At 37.8% G+C, this 21,976-nt stretch overlaps 1 protein-coding gene across 2 annotated transcripts in view; it reads left to right on the top strand.

The window, feature by feature from the left end:
* Window positions 1-412: 412 nt before the first annotated feature.
* LOC132113633 (vascular endothelial growth factor receptor kdr-like) overlaps window positions 413-21,976 on the top strand; it is a 40,085-nt gene continuing 18,521 nt past the window's right edge. Inside the window, exons 1-13 of one of the 2 annotated variants that reach the window (XM_059521490.1) lie at window positions 413-892; window positions 9,875-9,971; window positions 11,132-11,331; window positions 12,568-12,692; window positions 13,628-13,787; window positions 13,921-14,057; window positions 14,199-14,370; window positions 14,466-14,583; window positions 14,747-14,916; window positions 15,729-15,885; window positions 17,337-17,457; window positions 20,184-20,292; window positions 21,571-21,858. In XM_059521490.1, the coding sequence (XP_059377473.1) occupies window positions 823-892; window positions 9,875-9,971; window positions 11,132-11,331; window positions 12,568-12,692; window positions 13,628-13,787; window positions 13,921-14,057; window positions 14,199-14,370; window positions 14,466-14,583; window positions 14,747-14,916; window positions 15,729-15,885; window positions 17,337-17,457; window positions 20,184-20,292; window positions 21,571-21,858 (1,924 nt within the window). In that variant the 5' untranslated portion in view covers window positions 413-822. The remainder of the gene's footprint in view (window positions 893-9,874; window positions 9,972-11,131; window positions 11,332-12,567; window positions 12,693-13,627; window positions 13,788-13,920; window positions 14,058-14,198; window positions 14,371-14,465; window positions 14,584-14,746; window positions 14,917-15,728; window positions 15,886-17,336; window positions 17,458-20,183; window positions 20,293-21,570; window positions 21,859-21,976) is intronic. The other variant, XM_059521489.1, reaches the window with a different exon arrangement.

The following is a 21,976-nucleotide window of genomic DNA, read 5'->3' as shown; positions in this document are numbered from 1 at the left end:
ATGATTATTTACTTTGATATAAAATTAGTTGCTGAAGTTAAAAATAAACCATGTAAATGTTTTTCCAACGTATTTTGACTGATATGATATCAGACAATGGCTGTTTACCTTTGCACCCAGATATTTTAGGGATTTTAAGTTAAAAACAATGGTGAAATAGTTTGTGAAGCGTCTTCACATTCATAGAGGCATCTGGGTAGGATATGTGTCGAGATAAAATAAATCTTTAATTTAATCAGACAGAAAATAACAAAAACATTTACTTAATCGCTATCTGTAGGGTCGATATCGTAAATTGAAGCAGGAAAGTGCGGTGGAGTATGAGCTGCAGGGTTACTACAGTGACGTTGCGTCCTTCCGCCGCTTCACTCATATAAAGCCTTGGAGAGGACAACCCCCAGCAGAAAAGACAAAGGCAGCGGGGGGGTTTCTATCAATAAGTTGGTTGGCATTAGTGCTTTTCATTGTTATATAATTGTTAAACCTTCTTTATAGAGTCTAGTTTTTTAAATTTAATTCACTCAGTTTTAGGAAGGAAGAGCAAACATCGCACCTGCCCTCGGGAGTAGGCTAGACTGCAGTTAGTCCATTCGTGTACCGGGGCAGGACCAAACCACACATTTACACTCACTGAGAGACAGCAAGAGGTGTTTTCACCCTACAAAGAACGATCTCTGTCATATCAACAGAAACTGTACACGTTTAACCGTACACCAAGAGAAATCACAGTTGCCAATCCCTGGACTATTACAGCCATATCTAAATATAAAGTGACAGCTGATTGTACGAAATATCAGTCGAAGCGTTATTTTAACGGACGAAATGACTCCAGTTCTAATCTCTGTCAAAGGCTTCTTCACTTTCCAGCTGCTTCTTAATTTATTCTCAAGTGGTAAGTTCGCGCTTTTTGTCATTGTACTGCGCACGCGAGTGATGCGGCACGCGATCTTTCAATGGGCTGCTGTTGAAGAGATGCGGTTTGAAGTTCATTTGTTGTCAACTTAATGTGCATTGACTGATCTGCATGTAGGCTAAATGGATTCAAACAAATGTGTATGTAGTGATGACACAGATAGTGTTGTGTTAGAATAAAATTACTCAATTGAATTAATGGTCAACAGTTTAATTGTTGTTCTGATATCAGGCTATTTTCTTTTTAGCTTTAACTTGAAAGTCACTGACGTTCACTGCACTTTTTAAACTATTTCGACTTCAGTTACCGAAGAAGAGAATTGAGAAACTGAAAACGAACGCATGAAAGAAATTACTATTTTTGTGGCAAATTAATTGGTTGGGAACAAATTTGATGTCTTTTGATACGGTGATGAATTTTTACAGCGTTTTTGTTCTAGTAACATAACTTATCTGAAGGGATTGCATTTACTGATGTGATTTTATTGATGTTCACTTTTTTCTCAGTCTTTAAAATAAGGTAATCTGCATTGATGTCATTTGATATGTTTCTTACAACCAAACGCTCTGCCTATACCTATACACAGATTGTTTGGGGCAGCATTTTGCGGATTATATATGCCTAATGGAGTGTTAGAATTTGCGGGTCCCAAATTTTGTCTAGGTGTGCAGCTCACTGGGTTTTGAGACCCAGTCATCAGCACACTGTATTCTGGAACTAAATGAAATGCTTATTTGGAAAGCAGAAGGTGATCTTTCCCTGCTGGGGATTAAATCATTTTACTGATGTTTGCTAATTTTTCTAGGGACCCCAGTCATTCCGGGAACACCCCAATCTACACAGCTTATGATGGAAGAACAGTAAGGGCAGTGGGCACTTCTTGAATTCCTCCATCCTCAGGGACTAGTTAGTCATTCAGAGTCACTAAATACTAGTTATTCCAAGAATGGACACACATTGTGTTCAAAATATCAGGTGTGTTTTTGCTAACATCCAAAACAGTTTATTGTATAGGGGTAGTATGGGCACATCTCCAGGTCCAGTGTTGTTTTTGAGTTTGACAAGAGAATATGTGTTTATAAGAGAAAGTATATTGTTGAATCTTGGCTACTTGGACTTCTGGCAGCATCTCCTTATAAACAAGAGGTATAGTAAAAGATGGATGCCATTGTTCATTGAGACATAGCAGTTGTACATTACAGATACAGGTCTTCCTCCTGCTGTCCAAACAAACATCAGCTCTTACTCTGATCCAAACAGAGGAAATACTGCTGCCCCCATGACTTTCTGGGTCTTCAAGCTTTGTCTACAAGGTCTCCAAGTAGATTTCCTTCACTGTCCTCGCACCATGCTTGGGAAAGACACATGAAGGAAACGGATGGAGAGGCAAGATTCTTGCTTACTCCTCTACTCCAAATGTGCGTCACTCGCCCCACCTCAAGACAATGGTAGTGCGGGAGAACATGCCATTATATTTTATATGTCAGGGTTATATGGTTAATCCATTAGTCAAAAATAGGCCATGAAGGTTAGCCGTTTGCCACTTTTCTTCTGTCATCAGATTTTTGGTGGTGCATTTGTGATTATTACATTTAAGTTTTGTTAGCTGAAATTTGAGAACTGATCAATGTAGCGCTACTAAATGTGGGGGGTGGGTGGGGTATGAGGTGCAACTGGTGCTGTGAATGGATCGAGGGGGAGCCCCCTCCCCAACTCCCCGGTCTTGTGATTTCTTAAGTATTAATAAATCAACTGAAACTGTTACAAGAAATATGAGGTGAGTCAGAGCCACTAGTCAAAATCTGAACTATAGCTCTACAAACTCATATAACACATTTAGAGAAGTGAAACACATTTTGAATTGGCTGTTAGAAATTACTTACAGGAATGAAAAGGATTAAAGATCAAGTCTGTTTTAAGTAAGAAAAATATCCAAAATGGCTGCTGTTTAGAGAGATATAAGACATCTTTAAAAGATCCAGATATTGCCCAGGGCTCTGTATTTAAATTTTGTCAGACCATTTAAAGGTTAAAATACTCCAGGAATTTTACAGATCTGAGAGCCCTCTGCATTGCACTACTTTCCAGAACTCACTGACTTTTACATCACCACATTGCAGTAATTCAACATTTCATCACTGGCTTGACAAATTAGTTCTGTTTCACTTTGCATGCATAAGAAGCACGTAAGCAGAGCATAACTGCAGGTTCACTTTGTGCTTTCAGTCTGGAAGCGTTCATGCTGCATAACAGAGATTTGACAGAAAATAAAATCATGTCTGATATCTTGATAACAAACATGCATTTTAAGAAATATTACCAGGAGTTGGCCAATGAAAACTTAAAAGTTGTTTAATTTGATTTGCATGAGGAAGTTGAACAGTAAATGTAACATTGCCGGATCCAAATCAGCAGTTAAAATGTGCCATGACCAACACTGATAATTCAACTTCAGTTTTCCCGGAACATTCAATGATGTCACAAAACGGTGATGACACAACTAACCTATAAGAGCATCGTTCACAAGTTTCTGCTTGGAACTAACTATTCAGCCTAGGTATTCAAACTCTGGGTAAAAAATGGGTTGTCAGGATGATTTAAGGCAAATATATAAATTACATTAAAAATATCAAAATTTGTTTCCATAAAAATAAAATACAATCATAATCTATATAGTAAAGGTATAAATATGTGAAATATATCTTGCATAAATAAATAACAGATATAAAACAGATGTGAGTCGCAGCGATCCGCAAACAAGTTCACATAAACGTGCATCCTGTTTGTTTGCTTAATTACAAAAACACAAATGTTCTTTTTATTTCGATAAAAATTTTTATTTTTTACTTTTGTTAATTGTATAATAAATAAATGCTAATAGTGCCTTTTAATTGGTATTCTGCTGCGTTCAGTCAAAATAAGTTCAGTACTGAAACTTTACTTGCACCTTGCTACACAGAACTTACTAAAGCAGTGTAAATACAGTAAACCATTAAATGGGTGGCAAAATAATTAATTGAACATGTACTATACAAAATAGTGCCTGCAGGGTTAAAAGTGTGTAATGTTTTTTTCTGGATTACATTTTATTTTCCAGGCTCAGGAAGAACATTAAGTGCAGTGCACAACAGCAGTGCATGTCGGGATTAATACAGTAGGTAGGGGTCAGCCAAGTGCAATTCAAGCTCATTCACTCATCCCACAGAGGTGGGGTGGCACACATTAATAGACTGTGCACAGACGTACTTCTTTCTTTCTCTCTTTCATGATCTCTGGCTTCTTCATTTTCTGCCTTCATTGAACATTAAAACATTATAGAGATATAACAATTTGACTGGCTGTCAATTGTTTTATCAGCTGGGAAAAAAGGCTTGTGAAGGTGATTCCAACAATATTATTCCTCTGTCATTACTGATAAAGTTGGGTAATGTGGTTATCCCACATGTTCTCATAGAACTGTAGTGCCATCGTCTATCTGCCATCTGTGCACAGGGCTTTAATCAGACAGGCAAAGAGCTCAGGTGGTGTGCTTTGGAGACATTTATGTATCATATTTTTGGTCATGGGTTATTACCTCCAAGTTGTCTTTTCTCTTTGACACACTAGTTAGTCTCTTTGCAGGCCATGATGGCTGCTCATGTTCCTTTATATTGCAGTTTCAAGGAGAATCTCCAGCATGAAGTATAGCACAATCCCTTGAGCTCCAGAAGATATTGTGGAAGCTTATGGGATAAAGATCCACTTATGGAGACTATTTCCAAGGTTCTTCATTTTCCATTGTTTCCATATTTGATCAAATATGACCAGAATTATCACTCGGCCTATAGTCAGCTGTTGTTTGTACAAGCTGTGTGTATGTGGGTTTTCAACTCCACCATCCAAAGACCAATCCAGGAACTAATAAAATCTGCATTCTCCATTGCTGTTGTCTTAACCTTGCGGTTTGGCAGGGATCAGTAGTTGTAGCAAAGGGACTTGTAACAAGAGAGCACTTCAATGAATAAGAAGGCACAGCAGGCAGCACAGCTGGAGGTTCTGTCTGCCATCAGCTCCTTGAACATCTTATGAATTTGTTTTACTGTTGTTTGTGTGACAGACCGGACCAATGATAATTCATCATTAAATGCCATTAATTATGTAAAAGCTGCATAATTAGAGGCAGAATAACCACCATTGAACTATCACATAAATTACAGTAAAATTATAAGCAGACATATGATTATGTTTTATAATATAGCTCTCAGGAAAACTTAATTTGGTCAAATATTTTTGATTATCCTATATGTGGTCATTTCAGGCTTCTTTAATCACTCTGTTATGTCTTTCTTCATAACAACAATAATAATATAAACTCAAATCAATATTACCAATAAATCTGTTATTCTAGTATTTATTTTTTCTGTAAATAGTATCTGGTAAATAGTCATTAATCATAACTGTACAGTCATTATAACAAAATAAACATGACCTGATTGCCCTGTTTCTTGATTTTTTGCCAACAATGTCCACCTCACTGTACATTACACATTACATGATTTATAATATAAAGTATATGGATTACTTAATGAGGGAAATTCTACAGTCACAGTATCTCTTATAAAAAAAAATCTTGTTTCTGTTATAATGTGTAAGCTTATATAGACAAATATTCACATTCAATTTCTTGTCTTGCATGTCTTGCAAAATTCCAGTATTTATAGATTTTACATGTCCCAGAAGGGTGGTTTGTCTTCTTTTGAAAAATAAATTAATGTGTGATTTCTCGCTTGCAACTGTTGCCTGACTTTTGGGTTTTGTGACTGTGGACATGCTTACTATTGTTTGACGTTATTTTTTATTTATTAAGAAGCCTTCGTTGCTTGTAAAGCCATGAAATTACAATGGATAGTGTGGCAAGGTTAAATGATTAATAAAAGTCTATTGTTGTGTAAGGCCAAAATCCCCCCCCCCCCCCCCCCCCCCATCCTCAGAGCCTGTTTTACCGACACTGTGTATCACATGGGTGGACGGGAAGCACAAGCAGTCTTGTATCGCCACAGAGTAGGGAATTCCGCATATTATGACCAACACTTACTGGGCAGCGACAGGATATCCTCTCTATAAAAGACAGTACAAGTAAATTGAAATAAATCTGTAAAAAAGTCTAACACAAGCATCATCTGACTTCATAAGTTCCAGCGTTTTAACATCCACCAGGGACGAATGACAATGTAGCTGAACAATAGGGTGGCCCTTATTGGGGGGGTAAAACATTTTTATTGTAAATATTAACCTGTCACCCTCTCATTTGTTTCTACACTAGAAGTATATAATGTAAGCAACATACCATACAGATAATTCGATTTTTTAGGTATGCTCAAAGAATGTACTTCAAGATTTGATTGGTAATTAGTGAATATTTTGTTCACTGACAAACTTTTGACTGTTTCTTATATCAGATCACTCTCTCTATTAGGCCACAACTGCCCCTTTCTTTATCCAGAAGTAGGGGCAGTTGTGGCCTAATGGTTAGAGAGTCAGTTAGAGAGTTGGACTTGTAACCCGAAGGATGTGGGTTTGAGTTTTAGTACTGGCAGGGATTGTAGGTGGGAGGAGTGAATATACAGAGCTCTCTTCCACCTTCAGTCACCACCTTCAGTAACAAGGCACCGAAGCCCCAATTGCTCTCCGGGCTCTGGAGCAAATGGCTGCCCACTATTGTTTGTGTTCACTAGTCAGTGCTGTGTGTGGATGGGTTAAATGCCGAGCACAATTATTATGTCACATTATGTCACAACAATGGCAGAACACTCGCAACTTCTTTGTTATTCTTGATCTCCACCAGGACTTCTTAAATGAATATCCTGGTTCCTGGACAATGCAAATGCAAGAAGGAGTTTGTCAGAGAGAGACAAAATTGGTTTCCAGCTCCCCACAAGTGTACTGTGGTTAAAGGACTTGTCGGATCATCATAAATATCTAGATCAGATCTCAGTTTTGTTCCAAGTTCACTTTCTTCACACCCCAAACACAGAAAGTTGGTTTGTGTCCATTTCTCATAAAGGGAAGTGAACAGTTTTTGGTCTAAATGTTTCACAACACAATGCTGATATTATTTATAGTTCTCCAGAAGTCAACTTTCCATGAAAAACCCACACATTTCAGCTTAATTTGAGAGTGTTTTGTACCTCCCCAACATTTAAACCTATCATCTTTGTGAAGGCTCCTCTGCTTTTCTGGACATGAACCTTCTCTTGTTCTTCCTAACAAACTACAAACATCAATTAGGACACCATGAATGACTGATTGCATGATTGTAAGAGGTCAGGAGGAGCACAACTTTTGACAGTGACATGTCTTTTACTTGTTCCCATGTTCCTAATTATGCGGGATGTGGCAACCCACATAGCATCAGCGCTGTGTTTTTTCCATTCTTCCATGGTTGTCTTTTATTTTTCACAAGCTTTAATTGAAACCAGGTCCCAGACCCCTTGAAACACCACAACAAGCCTCATTTTTGGCATTTTTTGTCTCTGTGTGGGAGGAATTCAGGACACAGCTGGCGGAAAGGGGGGCGAAGTGCTGGACTGAGGTCAGCACTGGGCAGACATCAGGGGCAGGTGGGGGGCTGTGTGCTGTTGGAATACGTTTATGTACAGCGACAGAGATGAGCTCTTTATGAGAATGTACTCCTCTTTAAGTGGGCTGCTGGGGGCCTCCTGCTGAAGAGAGCAAATGTGAAGACCTTGAGAGTTGCTGGGTTTTATAGGATGTCATTCACGGCTCATGTTTGTGTGCAGGTGTACATCTGTGAATGAGGCTTCATTGAAAAATAAGAATAAGTGGATGTCAGCAGGAATCAATAATTCTCATAAAAACTTACATGGTGTCAGACAAAAGCTTCTGTGTGGTAGACACATTTCAGAGCAGTTAAATCCAGTTTGACTCTCTCTGACTAATATCTCTCAGTTGCACAGTGTGAGCAGAATGTTCTTGTACAGTAACTCTGATTGAATGGATTTAGATGTACAGTGTTTCAAAAACATCCTTATGAGAATGAGTGATGATGACTCATAAAACATGTGGACAAAATTTACGAAATATGAGCTTTAGGAAATGTCATGATGAATTGTGTCTCAGACAGAAGGTAGTCAAGCAGAAAGTTACTGTCTTTGACACCATTTGTTCTGGGGCTTTTTTGTGAAGTCATCAACATCACAGCAAAGACATATTAAAGACATTTTTAATATGAGTTTTATTTTTTGTGTAAATGTAAATCTACAAATCAAATCTGTCTTAATATCTACAGAACAGCTTTCTAGAGCACTAAGACAGTCACTGTAGGGGAGAGTACTTTTTGACTAGTACCGCTGTGGTTATGTCTGGTTTTGTCTACTCTAGACAGAGGGTATATCAAACTGGTAGAGGTGTGTTCTTTGTGTAAAAAGCTCTGGTTACATCCCTTCCTCATGACTAACCATAGACTGTGAAATAACAATGACGTTGAAGCATACTGAGATGAAGTTCATAGTAAGTGGCAGTGTTGGTGTAGTAAATTAATTCTGTGCATGCAGCTGTGACTTTAAGCCATGTGAGGGAAAAACTGCATGAGTATTAGAACATGCCAGTCAGTATTTATTAGTAAGTATGTTTTATCAGAGAGAGAGAGAGAGAGAGAGAGAAAGTAATATGGGTATTGATAAGAAGAAAATGAACATTGTGTAATGCTGTTATATTCCTGACAATGATCCTTTTTAGCTTGCGTATTGAACACAGATGCCATACTATAGAACTTGCCAATCTTAAATCTTAAGTTAAGATCTGACTGTTCTAGATGAGTTTCTTACTCAAATAGTTACCAAAACTATTATGGGTTTTTCACAGTTATTTTAACTTGAGATGGTGATTTGAGAAGAATGAGATACACATGCAAGAGGCTCTGGAAAATTGAGGATGTCTGCAAACACAGAAAAATAACGAAAAAGTGAACATGTCCACCCAATATATGTTTTACATTCCACTTAACTAGTTTTGAATTGCCTTTTTTTATGTAAATGTGTACTAGATGGTTGTCTTCATCCTTGCACCACATCAAGCTGCTTTTTTAGTGTCTCATGCATTAGCACTGTGCTTGTAATACTAAAAAACTGGTAATCAGCACTGCAGTGCTGGTCCATTAGTTAGATCAACAAAAACCAGTGTGGACCAGAATGAAAGCCAATGCTGATCTAAGATTGTATTCGATTGTATTTTTCGCAATGGGGAGATTTCCCAGAAGGCTGCTCTTATAACAAATAAATTGAAACAATACCGTTTTTGCCTGGCAACACAAATAACCTGCATGACAATGCCACAACAGAAAGCGTTCAGAGAGTAGGTTCAAAAGAAGGAAATCACTTATGAGACAAATGTCACCCGTCCTGGGCAGCAGTGGGAATGATACTGCTTCCTGTCCTGAGCGTACTATGGCTCCTATCATCAGCTTTACCTGGCCCCAGACCAGCAGTGAACCTTCACTATAATAATAGCACACAGAACAGATCTCAAGAGTTCTGGGTTAAATGAAGCTCTTCATCAAAGTATAAAAGTACAAAATTATGCAAGGACAGAAAATAGGACTGACTGATGTGAAGGATGTGTTTAAGGACATCTGATTCATCTGGGTCTGCCTTGTTCTCTCACACACATGCTGACAGAGGTGACCCCTCCATGGGGGGCACAGCTGTACCTCTGGTCTCCCTCCTCTGATCTAAAATGTATACACATGCTCAAATGCACTTTTTTCCACTAGCTTCTGGAGTTCTGGAGTTCCACATGGGAGCGTAAAGGCTTTTGCATAACATTCAAGTTGGAAACTTGGAACTTTTTGTTACTGTATCGGAGGGTGTTAGTTTGACCACACTGTGGCATTTGTGATGCTTTTGCACTTGTGATGTTAGTGTGTCACTGATTTTGTGTTGTGTTATATTGTGTTTTCTGTAGGGTTGGTAGAGGGATCTCTTCTGCCTGATCCACAGCTGATTCATGCCGGAGACGCACACCTACAGCATGTTGGTGGCACACTCACACTCATCTGCAGGTACTGTGCCCATCAGCTGTCCCATCTCACACAAACGCTAAATCTAAAATATTTTAATTTTATTGATATTATACCAATAACCATTCCATTATTCAGACAGAATAAATGTAAACTCAATTTAGAAAAACATAAAACTACCAAATTATTTTAAATATCATCTTATGATAAATATCTTCTTCTATATTTCACAGAAGAAAGAAAATCAGACAGGTTTGGAACAACTTGAGAATGAATAACATAGTAAATGAATAAATGACCATTTTTTCAAACTATCCCTTTAGTTCTGTATAAGCAATTGGATGGCAGCTGGTGTGTATCCAAGCACACTAATCTCACACCAACACTCTTCAAAACTAAACTCATTTGCTTTTACTTTGACATTGGATGAGAGGCTCTCAGAAGGCAGTATAGTCCCAAAATAGCTATCTCATCCAAATGTAGGAAAGAGAAGGGGGACAGGGGCTTCTGAAACATGCACATCTGAACTCTGAGAGAACATTGCATGCTATTGCAGTAATGCCAGGAATGCTGACCCCGAAGAAGCTTAACTAATGCAATGCTTCCTAGAAGGCCGTGTGAGCCAGAAACTGATACTGTCTTTGGCTCTGGACAAAGATTTGAGGCTGAAGTTGCATGACCCATTAGTCTAGAGGCAGCAGTAGTATGTGAGATATGTCTGGTTCTCCATTGTGGTCCTTTTGATGTATTCTTTTAAAACAAACACTGTTTTAAACATGTAATTTAGACACTTCATCTGTTAAATACCTGTTCCTGTGTGAAAGTGGGACACTAAGAAACTTTAAAACTTTCCGATATAAGCCCATTTGAATATGTTTCTTTGAATATGGATGAGGAATCTGACATGCTCTTATTGTAAAAACTCAATAAAGATGTCAATCAAAATGCCTGCTGTTAATTTTATGATTATGTTTGTAATGTCAGAGTAAACTAAAAGAGGCTGCAGAATGTGTTTGTATGTGGTTGGTGGTATAATTTTCCTGATTTTGTTTTTAAGTTCGGTAATATTATCATGTATAGCTAAAAAATAAAATGGTGTAGTGACAGATACTCTCTGCAATGATTATTTAATCTGGCATATGCCTACTTGCCTTTAAAAAAAAGCTTCTAATGCTCTGTTTATTTGGCATGACTTTCATTAGAGGATCAACTTCCCTGCAGTGGAGGCTGGCTAACAGAAATGTGTCATTGGTACGGATTGAGCCATGCGAGGAGAGAATGCACAAGCACTGCAGCAAGCTGGTCATACACAACCTGATGTACAACGACACTGGCTTCTACACATGCAGCTGTCACCAAAAGTCTAGAGATCATGAGGTGTCAACATATGTTTTCGTTGAAGGTAAGATAATAAGAATACTTACTAAAGTTTTTAGCATAGAGCCAGAGATTGTAAAAAATTCGTTTAGTAATATATACTGTATATATTTACATAAAGCTTGAGATTTAAAAAAAGAAATGAAGTAATTACCTCACTGAAACTACAACAAACCCATAAACGTGTGAGCCAGGCAGTGGAGCTAGTTACTATGCAGCTATGACTGCATTCAGAAGATTTGAATCACTGACAACCGGACCATATCTGCAAGACAGAACTCAGCTGTCATAAGACTAGGAAATATAAAATCAGTGACACAAAAAAGCAAGGCTTAAAGCAAGGCTATTAAGCTGGATGTCTTTAGAGATGGAAACAGAGTTCAGTTGTTCTAGAAGCCTGGTCTTTGATAATTTCCTTTTTGGGCTTCTGCTTAGACTCTTCCTGTGCCTCCTGACAACTGTGTAAGCTGTTAACATTTTAAGCAAGTGCAATAGCATATATTTTTTGAATGTCCCAAGAAAGATTGTAATAATGAATATTGCTGTGTTTCCTGTGGTGTTTAATAAAATAAATTCAGTCTTGGTGAGCATAAGCGACTTCTTTTAAAACTCTCATTGGCCCTAAACATTTGAATGGTACTAGTGTATGTCCCAAAGAGCTGATCTACAGTTTATCTATAGTAAAAGACAGTGATAACTTTAGCTGTGAAAATGACAGCAAAGCTCACCAAGGCTCTGGCTCACCAACTGTTTTGTTTAGCATACTTCATCCACTGCAGACTGCTGCATGTACAGCCAATTTAGAACCTGATAGTCCCCTGGTTCATCTCACTATATTATTCCACTGTTTATGCGAGATAAGTTTGTTTAAAAATGTATTTTATTACATGAACACTGCCAGCACACAGAAGATCTTGTTTGTTTAATCACACCAATTTCACAGCATAGCTGTACAGTAACATCCCCTCCTGCCAAGCTGTTTCTGTTTCTTTATCCAGCAGCCTGTGTGGCAGTTTGCTGTTTAAAGAGAAAAATGATCTGACTTTATCTGGGATATTTAATTGCTCCTCTAGGATGGATGTCTAGGCATGTATTCGAAGAATTCACTGATATAAGATTAAATACTTTTAAAAATGCCATTTAAATTTATAAGTGATTTAATGAATTATTGTGTTTGTGGTCAGTAAATTAGATTTGTGCTAAACAAACTGTTATTATTTTGTGTTTACTGTATTATTTCGTGCTTGATTTTAAATCACAGATCACAATCATCCATTTGTGGAGGCTAACAATTCACCACACCTGCTTTTTGCATATCGGAATGAACCTTTTCTTGTGGTCCCATGCAGAACAACATCCCCAAATCAAAGTGTTATCCTTGAGACTGTGAGTATTTTTTTATGTTAGTTTTTGAACCCACTGAATGTAAAAATATTCACATATAATTTAAGGCCGTATAGAATGGAGGTGAAAGTTTTACCTGCTTTCCATGCCCCAGAAGCCTTGAATATAAAAAAGAGGATGTGTTTTGTATGGACTGACATTGAAGAATGCCTTGGACCATGGAGTTTCTCATACCCATCAAAGCCCTGAGTATTTGTATTCAGAGATAGAGACAGTGTGCCATAGCTCAGGGGAGCTCAAGGAGGCCTAAGGAGTCACTCTGTCTGCTTCCTGTGAGAACAGGAAGGCAGTGTTATACTGTTGTTTTCACTCAAAATAGAAACTCAGTCTATAAATAAAATACCTTTTTTTACACATCATGTCCATAAAGACTAGGTTATGGAAAAAAAACTGGTCCAGTTCACCAAAAATGTTTTTATTTAATTTAAATTTTATTTTATGTATACTAGCAAGAAGCTTCTTACATAATGTGTGAAAGCAGTAGCTTTCATCTATCAAACTGCACTGGCAGCAAGCAACTTCAATTATAGTGTTTTATCCACAATGGCCATGTAGTGGGTCTATGGTCATTTCTCACAGTTCTTTGCTATGGATAAACACTTCTAGGCCAGATGGCACAAATAGTTATGTGACCTTTCTGCCATTGGAAGATCTGTGGCAGTCTTTCCTGTTTCCTTCCTTCCCTTGTTTCCTAGCAGGGCACTTTGACTTCGAACAAACAAAAGAAGTGAAATGGAGTATACAACTCATCTATGATCAGTTCCTCACAGACAGGTTCATCCCTGTCTTGCTCATTACTGGATGGGCTACTAATCATGGGCCGTAAAAGCTTTACACAACTTGTTTTCTTCTTCACTGAAAGAACCATCACTTATATTTAAAGAAAGCTTAAGAAATTCTCTCCTCTTGCTCTTCAGATGAATCCTATGTCAGATCGTGTAAAAAGTGAGGTGGAGTGGGATCCAAAGACAGGATTCAAGATTCCCTTGAAACCTAATGACAGCTACCAACTGATTACATGTACGACCAGTGTGGATAACAAAACATTTTCACTGGACTACATCCTCTCAAGGCAAAGTGAGTCATTTTAATTAAGGAGAAAATCCCAGTTACCCAATTACCTTTTGAAACCTGTCATTGAAAATTACAAAAGCTTTTCATCATGACGTAATCTGAAGTCATGTTGGTACCTCGTGTTCTCTGTGCCTAGCGTTGGAGCTGAAAAACACTGCCATTGAACCAGAACGACCAAATTTATTGGTCGGTGACACCCTGGTCCTCAGCTGCTCTGCAGAGACCACTTACAACGGCAGAATTGAATTTGAGTGGCAGTTCCATAAGAGTCGGGTGAGTTATCAGGAGATGATAAGATGTTAAAAATGCTGGAGTTTTACCTAAAGACGTGCAAATTAGATTGCTAGATGAGTACACATGTGAAGCTTGGCCTGACTGACTGACTGACTCTGAACTTGCTGTCTATGCTTTTAGATCAATCGCACCCACCATAATAACAAGACAAGGGACAAACCTGGCGAAGTCATCATGATGACTAACACATTAATCGTGCCTAATGTGACAATGGAGGACAAGGGCACTTATGTGTGCATATCATCAAATGAAGAGAAAAGGAATGAAGTTTCAACTAAAGTTTCTATATACAGTAAGGATGTGATGTTGTTGTGCTACTACCTAACACACTTTTGTACATTCTATTGTAGAAAAGTTTAATACAATTCTTTCTGTTTGTCTCTACAGAGCATCCATTCCTTAATGTGACCCATGATAAACGCAACTTTATCTCTACTGTAGAGGGTAGAAAGGTGCAGTTTGAGCCACGGGTCAATGCCTTACCCGCACCAGACAGAGTGTTGTGGTAAATTCATGCTTTTCATTAAAAAAAAAAGATATGTGACTGGGATGCCATGAGAGGAATTTGATGTGTAGCAACCAACTAAAAGTATTCCACTAATCTTGAATTTATTGTATGATTATTGTATTGATTGGGTCTTATTTTTTTCTGCTGCCTATTTGTACAGGTACAAAGATGGAGTTGCCATTTCAGAAAATTCCACATGTTATGAGACAGCCGGCTACAACCTCACCATAAAACAAGTGAGGCAGAAGGATGCTGGGATTTTCACTATCGCTCTGTCGAACCTGGAGAAGGGCCTCTACAGAAACCTCAGCTACAAGCTGGAAGTCAGAGGTAATGCAGAAACCTTTATGGACTGCACATGATTATGATCAGCTGAGAGTTTTCTCTGTTGCATGCAATACCGGACCAAATAAGGCTGCCACAACTAAAGACAAAACACTAGTATAAATAGCTAACAGAACAAAATAAAATAGTTTTAGTTGCATTTTAATTACATGTACATAAAGGCAAACAGATTCTTATGAAAACATTATGTGTCAGGGAGAAAGCAAAATAAGCTGATGAATTGAAATGCTCTTCTCAAAAAGCTTTGGAATTTGCTTTCAAAACTGAGATTTTGATAATGTGCTGACTGGATTTATGCAGACTTTTTGGAAACCTTCCATCCCACAATGTACACAAGTATGATTACCCCCTCTGGCCTAATATAAAATCTTTATATAAATGCTTCTCTGTCCTCAACCTGAAACAAAGTATATGACATCATTACAGACCCAAAAGCAAAACCAAGGTCAAAAACAATAGAAACAGAATTAAGAGATTTTTAGAGATAATTATTTTTGGGGATCATTTATCAAATGCTGAAATCTACCTGATGCTAAATCTTCAAACATGCTTTAAACATTTCTCCATCATGGGGATGGAGGTGCACATATGCACTTCAATGACATCTATATAGGCAATATTGCTGCCCATTTTCTCTGTATTGAAGTTCATATAAGCCTGCATATTCTTATTCTTCCATATTGGAGTTATGAGGTGAACGTTTTTTAGTGTTAGCCAATGATCTTCAAATGATCTGTATTCTTTTCTCGGACTGACCATTTAAATGACTGATGATCTGTATGTCCACATGCACACAGTGAAGCCAAAGATCTTTGAGGAGGATGTGGCTCCAGTTGGCCTACAAACTTACAAATATAATGAGGGGCACCAGCTCAGCTGCACTGCATTTGGTATTCCCATGCCAAACATTACCTGGTTTTGGCAACCTTGTGACCCCAGACCTGATCTTACAGAGTAAGTCAATAATACATGCAAAGAAATCAGTTGTCATTCTCTTGTTTGGGAGATTTTTTTTCTTGGTGAGGTGTTAATATCAATGATGAATGTTTGCCTTTACCCACAGCTCTCATTATTCAAATGAACTGCATCTGTTTCCTTGATATCAGGCCAAAATAAAGTATGCTTACTGATGAAAAATAGCCCCAGAGCTGCATTTTGTAGTCACTGGCTCTGTAAATGTAGGACGATTTATTGTTCTAATTCCCCAAGCTTGCATTGTGCTGAAAGCAAGAGTATTGCAGTGTAAATACCAGCCTTTTAGTGAACCTTTATGGATGCTACGAATGTCCCCTAAACTTAGTTGGTGTGTCATGACAAGGTTTTTGTCGTAATTGAGAGTAATTATTTGTCAAGGAGTACTGCCAATTTTGCGACAAAAATACCATTTTGGCAGTTTTAAATACAATCAGAGATGGCAGTAAACATAACAGCTCATAATATAGATGCTGAGAAGTCCTGATTTTAAACATCTAATGAGAGAGGTACATTGAAGGGTAATTGCAGTGCCCTAGTTGGAAGGAAATGAAGAACAATTCTTTATTTTCAGTAGAATTAATTTATTTCTTGAGAAGTGACCAAAAAGAAAAAGTAGCTACATTCACACTGCCAGATTTGGGAGTTGTGGGAGTGAATCCCCTAGATGATCATATTTTAGTTGTGATGTGCCATTAAGTGTCCATAAAATCAGTGTTTTGTTGGAAGGGTCCCATTTTAGAGATCTCATTATTGGGCTCATGAAGGTGATCTCTCAGAGGTCTTCTTAATCAAGGGGCGCTGAGAAGTTATCAGCTGTCCCATGTTGACCATGAAGGTCTGGGATCAGCCTTATCTCAGTTGGCCAGAGACTGGGGGTGTTTCCTTTGAACAGTGACACATGACTCAGCCCTTCTTGTCATGCTGTGGTTTCCTCTCCGACCCCGACTCTCATTAATCCGATTGTTCCTCCACTCAGATTGATGCAAAACAGGTCTTTGGTGCCCTGCGGCTAAATAAAACACATGAACTGATGTATGGCGCTCACATTCTAAAAAAAAAAAAACTTCATTCATCGGAGTCCATGAAACTTTACGTTCAATGGCAGAAGATAAACGTATCTGTGCTGTGTTTGGCCTCATTTTTAAAAAAAAGTTAATTTTCCCAGCAGTTTCCTCTTTTTTGTAAGGGAAGACCTCACTGTTTCTCTCTCACAAGTTTCTCACTGAAAGTAGAGGGCATTCACTGAAATATTATTGCTTAATACCTTTGTATTTCTTTGTGTACATCCTGTTTTGACGTAAAAAGGCAAAACGTCCTCCGTAATCTCCAGATCAGTATCCATCGTTAATGTATCAGAAATATAATTTCTTATTACAGATTATGGTTCAACAATTATGATTTCTGTAAATGTGTGTGTTTTTGGCTGATAGGTGCAAACCATACACTGATCCTCTTCCTGTTGGAGATGCCACTGAATCACACAACCATTATCCTCATAATCTGATTAAGGATGTCACCAACAAGGTTGAATTATTGAAAAGTAAAAACAAGGTATGTATTACAGTATGTGCAATTTTGTTATTTATTTGTAAAAGTTTTTTTACTTCAAAGATGCACTTCTTTTTGTACCCTTAAATAAGTTTTATGCATAAAGAAATTTGTATATTTTTTGAAAAATGTGTTAAAATTATGAGCATTCACGTGAGACAAAAAAAAGCTGTTTATTGTATTTTACATGGAGCAGGTTTCGTCATTGGAGCTGTCATGTTGAGATGACATGACCAGGCAACATGTAACTTATTTTTATCTTGTTAATAACTCATGTTATTGCTCTCATAGTGGCTAACTGAAAATGCTGCTTTGCTTCAGTGGTATTGGTTAATGAAAATTTAGCATGACGCTATATCCACATCGCTAGGAGTCAGCTCAGTATATTGTCATACTGTGTTGATGATTGTCATACTGCTTACATAAAAAAATACTAGTGTATCTTTAAAAATGTAAAAGACTTGTTAGTTAAATATATGCAATCTGACAAAATGGAACAATTAAGTGGAAATTAATTTGTTTAAATGTCTGCAAGTCAAACTTTTAAAACTAAAGCTTTTACATAATGCTGAAACTGGGTTGCTCATCCAGATTAATGATACTTTCAGCTTCATTTTGGTCCAAAGTAATTGACCTCAAAATACTGCAATTTATGTGCTCATAAAAAAAACGAGGTGATTTCGAGGTGAAAGGGAAGAATCCAAATCTGATGTACAACATACATCTGTCTTCCATTTAAAACTCATAAAGTCTATTGAACATTCACATCACCAAATTGCCCCTTTAGAATGCATTTTGAGAAAATAAGTCTCAATATAATAAACCACAAAAAAAGCATCAATCTGCATTATGTTTCTAAACAGCGCAGTTCACTTCAGTAGTCTTATATGGCTGAAGTATAAATAGATTAGTGAAGAATGACATTCAGTGTGAGTGACTATGTGTGTGTTCTCTCCTAATGGAACTGATAGCTGAGGCACATTTAGCTCTGCTGTGAATTATGTTACGCTTCAGTCACCTTCAGTGGAGAACAGAGGCCAGTTAACAGGGCAGCTGCTGCTTTGAGTTTATACTGATATATCAGTCCATCTTACTGAGTGCACTGAAGCCAGTAAAATCCTCATAAACAGAACTTTCTCCCAGGACTATTCATGCACTGAATGTTGATTGTTTCAGGCCTGTTTTCAAATAAATGCGATGACTTCCAATGCTATCTATGTACAGGACACTCAACTAATGTGTTGAAATAGTTCCACAGTATCCATTGTTGTTTGCTTAGACCGATATCTTATATCTGTCACTCTGTCATTCTTTGATTGTGCTGCCAAATGTTACAGTGTACGCTGCAGATATTTTGGAAAACATCCCAAGAGGCCTTATTACCAAAACCACTATGTACCACTAGCGTACAGCTAGATTTTCCATACAGCACGATTTATGTGACACAGTATATTCTCACAGTAGGAATGTCATCTAAAATCAATCATGCCTGCCCTCCCTTGTGCTAGGAGGTTCGTTCTCACCATGGAATAGGTGTAATTTTTTAGCTTAGCTGTATTTAAAGGCTTTTGTGACAAATATATGATGCTTTGCAGGGATGAAGCACAGCGGTCAGTGATAACAAGGCCCCATTTAACAGGGTGGGATTTGTTTAGGGTGAATTCCTTTCTGTCACCTCATATAAATTTCCCAGCACACTGAATAACAGCCTGGTAAGAGTTCATCTACTGTATGGTGCCTTGTAACCAGAGAATAAGAAAGGGCGGTCACAGCAGCTAAAAGACAAAATAGGAAGGTCACTTTGAATTTCTGGCTACACCATTAGACTGAGAGAAATGCTAAATGTCACTCAGGAAATTTGACATTGAGTTTATCCAGTTTGTGAATAATGTACTATCTATGATGAGATTAATTAGCATGGGCAAAGAGGTGTGTTTACACTGAAAAGAATGACAATTAATTTAAAAACAACAGAGAGCTATGTTTTTCCACTAAGTCCACAGATTTACATTAAATGAGCTCCACACCTCATCTCTGTCTGTCCAGCATGGTAATGTTGTGTACAAAAGAAATTCTAACCTTTGCAAAAATTATTTTGTATTATTATGTCTGTTCTACATCTCTACAAACTAAAACGGGGGGAAAAAATCAATACCTGTTGTTCAGAGCCAAATCCATGCTTCTTACATTTCAAATACGTCTTATAAACAATCTGTGAACCCCAGGAAGTAAGCTGAAGAATGAGTACATTGCTCCAGAAATACACCCAGAGTGTTTTATACCTTTGATATGATGGCCAGGAAAACAGATGTTGTTTGAAACTGAAAAAGAGCTCCGGAATCTGGTATTTTGCCAAAAATCTGCATTATTATTAGTATGTCTGCATAGGCTATTAATGAGTTCCACTTGAATGGTGACAGTGTTAAGTCTGGCATTTTTAAATGTGTATCAGGAAATGAGATGGAACACAGACACACCTTCTTTGCTGTACTCTCTGTGCTGTGTTTGGCCTCAAAACTCCAGATGTAGTCTACGAAGCATGTGAGGCTGAGTGTAAAAAGGTCCAGTTGTGTCCCATCTACTTGTAGGTTATAAATGCCTCAAAGTTTAATATCATATATTGTATATACTGAGACTTATGTTATTGTGTCATTCCTGTTAAAAGAGCATTGTGTTATTTTCTCAAATTACGGATTTACATTCCTAATGATCTTTGTCCATTTCTTTAGACTGTAAGCACTCTGGTGGTGGAAAAAGCTAATGTGTCTGGATTCTACTACTGTACAGCAAAGAATGAACTTGGGAACCGGACTATGAGAATACCTTTCTTTGTGTATAGTAAGTGGACCATTTTTTATTTATCTAAAGTAAAAATTCTACTTTTTTTATAATTCCACTAAAATCTGTGGCAATTCATTTGATTCTACCACACGTGTCCAAAATATCAGTGTGGTACCGTCATGCTTTTTACTTCCTAAATGTATGTGTGAGTGTGTGTTTATATATATATATATTTATATATATACACACACACACACACACACACACACACACACACACACACACACACACACACACACACACACACACACACACACACACACACACACACATGAACACATATATATTTTCACAGAACCAATTGTATTTTTAATATTTCACAAATTCCATCTTTGTATTTAGTCTATTAACACTCTTTTGTCACGTGGTGAATTTTGGCAGATTTGTGACTAAATTCTGGACAGTAAACATGCTTATGATTTAGTAGTATTGAAACAATTTTGCCATGAAAAAAGCTCCTCACTCCAGGCAAAGTCTTGTAACTCCCCTCCCTGTTCTGCTTCTGCTTACATACTTTGGAATGGACTGTGGTACTGGAATGCCAATCATGGTTTTGTATCGAATCACTTTATTATGTAGCTGACCGGGTTCAAATGTGTTTGAAATTAGAGGCTCATTACATAATGAAGAGTGTGTCAGCTCTTCAGAATATTCAGAGTTACCTAGATTACAATGATGAGGAAAAAAATAGCTGGAATCAATATCAGACGAGACGAGAAAAATGAGAACTGTGCACTAAAAATGAAGACGGATAAAATGGTGGATGTCAAGTGGCATGTCTCCAGAACAGAGCTGAAAACCCCAGAGAATATGCTTTGCTATGCAAAAGGTGAAGATGACTTTGTGCACAGGAATGCTGGTCAGAGGGATGAAATAGTAATAACAGCTGTCTTCTCTGGTGGGACATATATTGCTGTGAATAAACAATCATTTTGCCAGCTCCCTGGAGGCCTGGCCTTAAGTCTGGTTCCTATTGTAATGCTTAAAGTCAGCCATCACTGCCGCCATTTGCCAACAATGTGCTTCCAATTAGAAGTGATGAAACAGGAAATAACTGCAAATTTCACATTCCTGGCATTGCAGTGTACAGCTTTGTGTGTAGTGTGGGCCAACAACAATCTCTTTCAACAGTACATATATAGCGTAGTTTCAGGTTTTCAGATTATGCATAAAAAGCATGCAATAAATGCATCATGTTGACTGACATGTTCAATGAATTGTTCTTTCCATCCTGCTTCTTGAAAATAATGTCTTATTTTATTTTATCTTCAATAGATCAGACACAGCCGTTTGAGATTGGGCCCTCGACAGCTGTTGCAGGAGATGACGTTACATTGACCTGCAGAGGCACGAGATACCTCTATGATAGGTTGCATTGGTATGGTCCACTGGGCCGCATAGTGCCCAAAGATGAAACCACACTTTGGATCGAGCCCTACTCCATGTCTTTGTCCATCAAGTTGCCCCGTGTGTCCAGAAACCAGACACTGGGCTATGAATGCCAGGCTTTAAACATCAACTCCAATGAAGTGGTCAATACAACATCTCATTTGTCTATTAATGGTGAGTTTCACCTACCAAGCACCAAATAATTTCTTTATGAAGAGCATTACACCATTTTACATTACATCATGTGATGTAATGTAAGACCCAGCTTATGTTACAGATCAGTATGAAACAA

This window comes from Carassius carassius, chromosome 33, assembly GCF_963082965.1.
Source record: "Carassius carassius chromosome 33, fCarCar2.1, whole genome shotgun sequence".
NCBI classification, from domain to species: Eukaryota; Metazoa; Chordata; class Actinopteri; order Cypriniformes; family Cyprinidae; genus Carassius; species Carassius carassius.
The sequence above is the reverse complement of the archived record's forward strand: the minus strand, read 5'-3'. Positions and strand labels throughout refer to the sequence as shown.